Consider the following 10,805-nt stretch of genomic DNA (forward strand, 5'->3'; position numbering starts at 1 on the left):
ATAAAATAGAATAGATATGTACAAGTAAAATAAACAGTCAATAAATAAATAGAGTCAATAAATAAATAGGTGGTGGTCAGCCCCACCACCTGACTCCCGGGAGCCTGAGAAGGATCTGTGGCTTTTTTCCTTTCAAATAGAAGGAGCGCTCAAAAGTTCCCTCAGCTGGAAAATGGGGATTAAGACTGTGAGCCCCACGTGGGACAACCTGATCACCCTGTAACCTCCCCAGCGCTTAGAACAGTGCTTTGCACATAGTAAGCGCTTAACAAATGCCATCGTTATTATTATTATTTATAATAATAATATTATATAATAATGTATAATATGATAATATAATATTATTATTTATCTATCTATTTATTTATTAATTTAACTTGTACATATCTATTCTATTTATTTTATTTTGTTCATGTGTTTTGTTTTGTTGTCTGTCTCCCCCTTCTAGACCGTGAGCCCGCTGTCGGGTAGGGACCGTCTATGTTGCCGACTTGGACTTCCCAAACACTAAGTGCAGTGCTCTGCACACAGTAAGCGCTCAATAAATACGATTGAATGAATGAATGAATAAATACGATTGAATGAATGAATGAATCATTTATATTACTAGCCCTTCTAGACTGGGAGCCCGTTGTTGGGTAGGGACCGCCTCTAGATGTTGCCGACTTGGACTTCCCAAGCGCTTAGTACAGTGCTCTGCACACAGTAAGCACTCAATAAATACAACTGAATGAATGAATGAATCATTTATATTACTAGCCCTTCCAGACTAGGGCTAGTAATATAAATGATTCATTCATTTATAGATGTTGCCGACTTGGACTTCCCAAGCACTTAGTACAGCGCTCTGCACACAGTAAGCGCTCAATAAATACAACTGAATGAATGAATGATTTATGTTACTAGCCCTTCTAGACTGCAAGCCCGTTGTTGGGTGGGGACCGTCTCTATATGTTGCCGACTTGTATTTCCCAAGCGCTTAGTCCAGTGCTCTGCATACAGTAAGCGCTCAATAAATATGATTGAATGAATGAATGAAAAGGTCAGGGCAGCAAGAAGACTGCCCAAAAAGGTTTCGTCAAAGTATTCCTGGAGCATCCCCGGGTAGCTTTCGATACCACTCGCGGGAATGGTATTTATTGAGCACCCACCGGGTGCAGGGCACTGTTAATAATAATAATAATAATGATGATGGCATTTATTAAGCGCTTACTATGTGCAAAGCACTGTTCTAAGCGCTGGGGAGGTTACAAGGTGATCAGGTGGTCCCACAGTCTTAATCCCCATTTTCCAGATGAGGGAACTGAGGCCCAGAGAAGTGAAGTGACTTGCCCAAAGTCACACAGCTGACAAGTGGCAGAGCCGGGATTTGAACCCATGACCTCTGACTCCAAAGCCCGGGCTCTCTCCACTGAGCCACGCTGCTTCACTGTTCTAAGCTCTTGGGAAATAATAATTATGGCCTTTGTTAAGCACTTACTATGCGTCAGGCACTGTTCTAAGCTCTGGGGTAGATAAAAGATAATAATAATAATAATAATAATAATAATAATAATGTTGGTATTTGTTAAGCGCTTACTATGTGCTAAGCACTGTTCTAAGTGCTGGGGTAGATACAAGGTCATCAGATAATCAGGTTGGTTGAACCCAGTCCCTGTCTAAATTCCTATTTTTTATGTGGCTCAGTGGAAATAGCCTGGGCTTTGGAGTCAGAGGTCATGGGTTCAAATCCCGGCTCCGCCAATTGTCAGCTGGGTGACTTTGGGCAAGACACTTCACTTCTCTGGGCCTCAGCTCCCTCATCTGGAAAATGGGGATGAAGACTGTGAGCCCCACGTGGGACAACCTGATCACCTCGTATCCCCCCAGCGCTTAGAACAGTGCTTTGCACATAATAAGCACTTAACAAATGCCATTATTATTATTATTATTATTATTGAGCTCTCTCCATTAGCAAGGACACTCCCTGAAGTGGTTTTAAAGTTTACCTTGCCCCTAAGGGGATCTTCCCCTTAAAACGAAACCAAATGACGAAGGGCCCCATCTGTCTTTCATTCATTCACCCACTCGTATTTATTGAGCGCTTACTGTGTGCAGAGCACCGTACTAAGCGCTTGGGAAGTACAAATTGGCAACATATAGAGACAGTCCCTACCCAACAGTGGGCTCACAGTCTAAAAGTCTACAGTCTACGATCTACATTCGATCTACATTCGATCATATTTACTGAGTGCTTACTGCGTGCAGAGCACTGTACTGAGCGCTTGGGAGAGTAGGATACAACAACAGACACATTCCCTGGAGCTCCAGGGGCACGGGGGAAATATCAATGGGGACTTTTGCAGGCCAGACGTTACCAAATTGCTCGGAGGGGGGATAGCGGCAGCTCCCCACGAAAGAGGGGGCGTTCAGACGGGTTCCCCTGGCCCAACTGGGAGAGTACTGGCCCCCCCGGGCACAAGGATGGTCACAGAGCCGTCATGGGGCGAGCACAGACTGGATTTGGACTCTCCCTCTGCACCTGGCATCCCATCGACTGTACATTGATGAAACCTGATGATTAATTGTTATAACAAACGCGTTAGGAGCTAAAAGGCAAACAGGCCACGGCTGAGGTGGATACCAGGCTGCTTGCCTTTCCGGGAGAAAACAAATTAAGGAGCTTTTTGTCAGATCCCTCACTAAGTAGCCTTTTAGACTGTGAGCCCACTGTTGGGTAGGGACTGTCTCTATATGTTGCCAATTTGTACTTCCCAAGCGCTTAGTACAGTGCTCTGCACATAGTAAGCGCTCAATAAATACGACTGATGAGGATGATAAGTAAACAGGCTCAGGGCCACCGTTATCTCCCCCCGTTTTCCAGGTGGGCTGATTCTAAATTCAACCTCTTACGGGGTCCCCGGTTACATCACTTTTAGACTGTGAGCCCACTGCTGGGTAGGGACTGTCTCTATATGTTGCCAATTTGTACTTCCCAAGCGCTTAGTACAGTGCTCTGCACATAGTAAGCGCTCAATAAATACGACTGATGAGGATGATAAGTAAACAGGCTCAGGGCCACCGTTATCTCCCCCGTTTTCCAGGTGGGCTGATTCTAAATTCAACCTCTTACGGGGTCCCCGGTTACATCACTTTTAGACTGTGAGCCCACTGCTGGGTAGGGACTGTCTCTATATGTTGCCAATTTGTACTTCCCAAGCGCTTAGTACAGTGCTCTGCACACAGTAAGCGCTCAATAAATACGACTGATGAGGATGATAAGTAAACAGGCTCAGGGCCACCATTATCTCCCCCGTTTTCCAGGTGGGCTGATTCTAAATTCAACCTCTTACGGGGTCCCCGGTTACATCACCTTTTAATTGGCTAATTACTACTTTCTAACCCAGTTTTCCACTGGGAAATGAGCCAGGCTAATTTGGTCGCACACGATGCAACCCCAACTCGGTTTTTCCCGGAAACATCCTCAGAGTGGTCTCTGCTTCTAAGGACAGAGAGGATGCCCTTTTAGACTGTGAGCCCACTGTCGGGTAGGGACTGTCTCTATTTGTTGCCAATTTGTACTTCCCAAGCGCTTAGTACAGTGCTCTGCACATAGTAAGCGCTCAATAAATACGATTGATGATGATGATGATGATGCTTGCCTTTTTGGAAACAAACAAAAAACCAAAGCAAACCTCCCCAAGATGACGCGATTCATCGGCACCCCACAAGCGTTGGGCTCTTAAAGGGTTTAGGGAGCCTGGAGAGGCGCTCTGGGCTATTCGTATTCGTAAATCGTATTTATTGAGCGCTTACTGTGTGCGGAGCACTGTACTAAGCGCTCGGGAAGTACCTCGGAGAATGGGTTGAAGCCACATCTGTTGCATGTCATCGCCTGACTCTTGAATTGGGAACCCTCAAGGCTGAACTCGTGTACAGGCCTGTCTCTGAGCTTACTCACTGGCTCCCGGTGGCTTCCCTGGGAAGGCGAGGTGATTCCCGAGAAGGAGCCTGGAATAATGGAGAGAGCACAGTCCCGGGAATCGGGAGCTCCCGTGTCGAATCCTGGCTTCCTTGCTACGCTTATTACTACTATGGTACTTGTTAAGCGTTTACTACGTGCCGAGCGCTGTTCTAAGCACAAGGGTAGATTCATTCATTCATTCATTCAGTCGTAGGTATTGAGCGCTTACTGTGTGCAGAGCACTGGACTAAGCGCTTGGGAAGTACAAGTTGGCAACATATAGAGACGGTCCCTACCCAACAGCCGGCTCACTGTATTGAGCGCTTACTGTGTGCAGAGCACTGGACTAAGCGCTTGGGAAGCCCAAGTTGGCAACATCTAGAGACGGTCCCTACCCAACAGCGGGCTCACAGTCTAGAAATGATGGCATTTATTAAGTGCTTACTATGTGCAAAGCACTGTTCTAAGCGCTGGGGTAGACACAAGGTAATTAAGTTGTCCCACACGGGGCTCACAGACCTAACCCCCATTTTCCAGATGAGGTAACTGAGGCCCAGAGAATAGTGATAGCATTTATTAAGCACTTACTATGTGCAAAGCACTGCTCTAAGCACTGGGGAGGTTCCAAGGTGATCAGGTTGTCCCACATGGGGCCCACACACTTAATCCCCATTTTCCAGATGAGGTAACTGAGGCCCAGAGACTAGTGATAGCATTTATTAAGCACTTACTATGTGCAAAGCACTGTTCTAAGCACTGGGGAGGTTACAAGGTGATCAGGTTGTCCCACATGGGGCCCACACGGTCCCTACCCAACAGCGGGCTCACAGTCTAGAAGGGGGAGATGGAGAACAGAACAAAACATATTAACAAAATAAAATAAATGGAATAGATATGTACAAATAGAATAAATCATCATCATCAATCGTATTTATTGAGCGCTTACTGTGTGCAGAGCACTGGACTAAGCGCTTGGGAAGTCCAAGTTGGCAACATATAGAGACGGTCCCTACCCAACAGTGGGCTCACAGTCTAAAAGAATAAACAAACAGCAATCACCGACTCATTGCTTAGGGAAGTTGTTACTCATGGCAATTTAGAAAAAGCTGGATCTGGGCAGGCAGAGAAGACTGGGCTGTTTCCTGCAGGACACTCGGCTATTCCAGAGGCCTCAGAGCCATGTTTTTCCAAGGACAGGGGTGGTGTAACAGAGATAAGAGAGAAAGAGGAGGAAAAACAAAAATAAAACTGCCAACTATCAATCAATCAATCGTATTTATTGAGCGCTTACTGTGTGCAGAGCACTGGACTAAGTGCTTGGGAAGTCCAAGTTGGCAACATATAGAGATGGTCCCTACTCAACAGTGGGCTCACAGTCTAAAAGGGGGAGACGGAGAACAAAACCAAACATACTAACAAAATAAAATCAACAGTTCCTCCCCGAGCCCGCAGAGATGTTTATTTTTTACTGTTGGCTGCCCAAACCACAGGTGTCGATTGCTTTTCCTGTTTTACAGCTGTCCTGTGGGCACTCTCGGGGAGTTCAGAAATGACTGAATTATGCAAAAGCCATTTTGTCATGACTGTGCACAGACATCTGTCCCACGTACCGCTTCTCCCCCATCAGAGAAGCAGTGTGGCTCGGTGGAAAGAGCCCGGGCTTTGGAGTCAGGGGCGATGGGTTCAAATCCTGGCTCCGCCACTTGTCAGCTGGGTGACTCTGGCCAAGTCACTTCACTTCTCTGGGCCTCAGTGACCTCATCTTTAAAATGGGGATTAAAACTGTGAGCCCCCTGTGGGACAACCTGATCCTTCCGACTCCCAGCCCCAGGCTGTATCTGCGGAAAATCAATCAATCAATCAATCAATCGCATTTACTGAGCGCTTACTATGTGCAGAGCACTGTACTAAGCGCTTGGGAAGTACAAATTGGCAACACACAGAGACAGTCCCTACCCAACAGTGGGCTCACAGTCTAAAAGAAAACTTTCCCTGCTTTGATACAGGCCACTGAGCATAAAACCCAACAGCCTTAACAACTTTGCTTAGCTGTGTTCTTTAATAATGGTATTTATTAGGTGCTTTCCAACCCCCGGGGTAGATAGAGAGTAACCAGATTTACCACTGACCCTGTCCCAGTCAGGGCTGAGAATCTATTCTATTTATTTTATTTTGTTAGCATGTTTGGTTTTGTTCTCTGTCTTCCCCCTTTTAGACTGTGAGCCCACTGTTCGGTAGGGACTGTCTCTATTTGTTGCCAATTTGTACTTCCCAAGCGCTTAGTACAGTGCTCTGCACATAGTAAGCGCTCAATACGATTGATGATGATCACCCTGTAACCTCCCCAGAGCTGAGAACAGTGCTTTGCACATAGTAAGCGCTTAATAAATGCCGTTATTATTATTATCAGAACGCTGCCCTCAGAGAGGTTGTCCCCTTTAACATCAAGTTGAAGCTAGATGACAATTTGGGCAGCTAAAGCGAAATCAACAAAACTGCACCGGCCCAAAAGAAATAAACGGTGGTATTTCCGAAGCACGTGCTATATGCCAAGGACTCTTCTAAATCCTGGAGTTAGGGAAGACAGAACAGAGATTAGAGAAGCAGCGTGGCTCGGTGGAAAGAGCCCGGGCTTTGGAGTCGGAGGCCATGGGTTCAAATCCCGGCTCCTCCAATTGTCAGCTGTGTGACCTTGGGCAAGTCACTTAACTCCTCTGGGCCTCAGTTACCTCAACTGTAAAATGGGGATTAAGACTGTGAGCCCCCTGTGGGACAACCTGATCACCTTGTAACCTTCCCAGCGCTTAGAACAGTGCTTTGCACATAGTAAGCGCTTAATAAATGCCATCATTATTATTATTATCAGATCATGATCCCTGAACTTCCAGTAGGCTTTAACTACCAACTCTCCCAAGCCTTGGCCCGGGCCCCACTCAACTCCTCTTCTTCCTCCTCCTCCTCCTCTCCCCACCACACTAGGGGGGTCTTGGAAGCCACCCATTCCTGCTACAGGGTTGATGATGGTATATATCAATCAATCGTATTTATTGAGTGCTTACTGTGTGCAGAGCACTGTACTAAGCACTTGGGAAGTACAAGTTGGCAACATATAGAGACGATCCCTTACCCAACAGTGGGCTCACAGTATATGTTTGTACAGACTTATTACTCTATTTATTTTACTTGTACATATTTACTATTCTATTTATTTTGTTAATGATGGGCATTTAGAGAAGCAGCGTGTCTCAGTGGAAAGAGCCCGGGCTTTGGAGTCCGAGGTCATGGGTTCAAATAATCCCAGCTCTGCCACTTGTCAGCTGTGTGACTTCGGGCAAGTCACTGAACTCCTCTGCGCCTCGGCGCTCAGCACATAGTAGGCGCTTAACAACTACCAACATTATTATTACATCATTAACAGATACAGTCCCTACCCAACAACTGGCTCACAGTCCAGCGCTTAGAGCACTACGTACTAAAGTACTTAGAGCACTAAAGTACTATGTTACTTCGCACATAGTAAGCGCTTAACAAATACCAACATTATTACTACATCATTGGGTAGGGACTGTCTCTATATGTTGCCAATTTGTACTTCCCAAGTGCTTAGTACAGTGCTCTGCACATAGTAAGCGCTCAATAAATACGATTGATGATGATGATCATTATTATCAGATACAGTCCCTACCCAACAACGGGCTCACAGTCCAGCGTTTACAGCAGTGCTTGGCACATAGTAAGGGCTTAATACCAACATTATTATTACATCATTATTAACAGATAAACACAGTCCCTCCCCAACAACGGGCTCACAGTCCAGCGCTTAGCACATAGTAAGCAATTAACAACTACCGACATTATTATTACATCATTAACAGATACAGTCCCTACCCAACAACAGGCTCACAGTCCAGCGCTAAGAGCACTATGTACTAAAGTACTTAGAGCACTAAAGTACTATGTTACCCGCACATAGTAAGTGCTTAACAAATACCAACATTATTATTACATCATTATTATCAGATACAGTCCCTACCCAACAACGGGCTCACAGTCCAGCGTTTAGAGCAGTGCTTGGCACATAGTAAGGGCTTAACAAATACCAACATTATTATTATTAGCAGAGAGACAGTCCCTCCCCAACAACGGGGTCACAGTCCAGCGCTTAGAGCAGTGCTTCGCACATAGTAAGCGCTTAACAAATACCAACGTTATTATTAAATCATTATTAACAGATACAGTCCCTACCCAACAACGGGCTCACAGTCCAGCACTTGGAGCAGTGCTTGGCACATAGTAAGCGCTTAATACCAACATTATTATTACATCATTATTAACAGATAGAGACAGCCCCTCCCCAACAACGGGCTCACAGTCCAGCGCTTAGAGCAGTGCTTCTCACATAGTAAGCGCTTAATACCAACATTATTATTAAATCATTATTAACAGATAGGGACAGTCCCTCCCCAACAACAGGCTCACAGTCCAGCGCCTAGAGCAGTGCTTGGCACATAGTAAGCGCTTAATAAATGCCATCATTATAGAGAAGCGGCGTGGCTCAGTGGAAAGAGCTCGGGCTTTGCAGTCGGAGGTCATGGGTTCAAATCCCGACTCCACCAAGTGTCAGTTGTGTGACTTTGGGCAAGTCACTTCACTTCTCTGGGCCTCAGTTCCCTCATCTGGAAAATGGGGCTGAAGACTGTGAGCCCCCCATGGCACAACCTGCGCACCCTGGAACCTCCCCAGCGCTTAGAACAGTGCTTGGCACATAGTAAGTGCTTGATAAATGCCATTATAACCAAGGACGCACAAAACTGTTTGGAAGCAATTTAAATTCTATCCTACTAGAAAGTGCTTGGAACTGGAGACATGGGGGGCAGTCTCATTCCAGCTCTGCCAGTGATTCAATTCAATTCAATCGTATTTATTGAGCTCTTACTGTGTACAGAGCACTGTGCTAAGTGCTTGGGAAGTACAAGTTGGCAACACACAGAGACGGTCCCTACCCAATAGCGGGCTCACAGTCTAGAAGATCAGTGATCTCCCCATGGCACCTGTATATATGTGTGTACGCATTACTCTATTTATTTATTTATTTTACTTGTACATATCTGTTCTATTTATTTTATTAATATGTTTTCTTTTGTTGTCTGCCTTCCCCTTAAATACGATTGATTGATTGATTGATTCCCCTTCTAGACTGTGAGCCCACTGTTGGGTAGGGACCGTCTCTATATGCTGCCAACTTGTACTTCCCAAGCGCTTAGTCCGGTGCTCTGCACACCGTAAGCGCTCAATAAATACGACTGATTGATGATTGATTGATCTGCTACGCTTTGGAGTCAGAGGTGATGGGTTCGAATTCCGGCTCCACCAATTGCCAGCTGGGTGACTGGGCAAGTCACTTCATTTCTCTGCAACTTGTACTTCCCAAGCGCTTAGTCCAGTGCTCTGCACACCGTAAGCGCTCACTAAATACGACTGATTGATCGATTGATCTGCTACGCTTCGGAGTCAGAGGTGATGGGTTCGAATTCCGGCTCCACCAATTGCCAGCTGGGTGACTCTGGGCAAGTCACTTCACTTCTCTCCAACTTGTATTTCCCAAGCGCTTAGTCCGGTGCTCTGCACACCGTAAGCGCTCACTAAATACGACTGATTGATCGATTGATCTGCTACGCTTCGGAGTCAGAGGTGATGGGTTCGAATCCCGGCTCCACCAACTGCCAGCTGGGTGACTCTGGGCAAGTCACTTCACTTCTCTCCAACTTGTACTTCCCAAGCGCTTAGTCCGGTGCTCTGCACACCGTAAGCGCTCACTAAATACGACTGATTGATCGACTGATCTGCTACGCTTCGGAGTTGCCTCATCTGTAACCAATTATGTTGCCAATTTGTACTTCCCAAGCGCTTAGTACAGCGCTCTGCCCATAGTAAGCGCTCAATAAATACGACTGATGATGATGATGATGAGTTAGAGGTGATGGGTTCGAATCCCGGCTCCACCAACTGCCAGCTGGGTGACTCTGGGCAAGTCACTTCACTTCTCCGGGCCTCAGTGACCTCATCTGTCAAATGGGGCTGAAGACTGGGAGCCCCCCGTGGCACAACCTCATCACCCTGCAACCTCCCCAGCGCTTAGAACAGTGCTTGGCACGTAGTAATCGCTTCATCAATGCCATTATTATCATTATCCACTGTTGGGTAAGGACTGTCTCTATGTGTTGCCAATTTGTACTTCCCAAGCGCTTAGTACAGTGCTCTGCACACAGTAAGCGCTCAATAAATACGATTGATTGATTGATTGATTATTATTACAATGATGAGAAGGGGGAGACACACACAGACGTCCCCCCACCCCCCAGGCAGAAGGAGGCCAGGCCTCGACCCTTGACCCCTGACCCCTTGACCCCCGCCCCGCTCACCGGCACGCTGCTGAGGCCCTGCTGCTCGGAGGCCACCATGAGAATGTCCCGGAAGTCCATGGCGGCTGCGGGGAGGGGTCAAAGGTCAGGGGTCAAGGGTCAGGGGTCGCTCCCGAGGGGCACACGGGCGGCGACCCCGGCCGCCGCCGCTCAACTGCCAAGCCGGCCACCTCCCCCCGCCCCTCCCCCCGCACTTCCGCTTCCGGGGCGGCCCGAGCCACGCCCCCGTGACGTCACCGCGTCGCCGTGCGTCGCCGTGCGTCCCCGGCGCGGCACGCCCGCCCGGCGCGTCACGTGACGCGGGGCCCGCGCCGTGATTGGCCCGCGCCTCAGGGTGGGCCGCCTCGGGCGAAGCCGCCTCAGGCCAAAATGGAGGCCAGGCCCAAGAGCCCAGTAGAAAATCAATCAATCGATAGTTAAGCGCTTACGATGTGCAAAGC

The 10,805-nt window shown here is 47.4% G+C and overlaps 1 protein-coding gene across 1 annotated transcript in view; it reads right to left on the minus strand.

Moving 5' to 3' along the window:
• The window catches only part of SPTY2D1 (SPT2 chromatin protein domain containing 1), a 37,128-nt gene extending 26,621 nt beyond the window's left edge, over window positions 1-10,507 (minus strand). Inside the window, exon 1 of the mRNA XM_038764364.1 lies at window positions 10,366-10,507. Within this exon, the coding sequence (XP_038620292.1) occupies window positions 10,366-10,425 (60 nt within the window). The 5' untranslated portion in view covers window positions 10,426-10,507. The remainder of the gene's footprint in view (window positions 1-10,365) is intronic.
• Between the last annotated feature and the right edge of the window lie 298 nt (window positions 10,508-10,805).

This window comes from Tachyglossus aculeatus, chromosome 22, assembly GCF_015852505.1.
Source record: "Tachyglossus aculeatus isolate mTacAcu1 chromosome 22, mTacAcu1.pri, whole genome shotgun sequence".
NCBI lineage: Eukaryota > Metazoa > Chordata > Mammalia > Monotremata > Tachyglossidae > Tachyglossus > Tachyglossus aculeatus.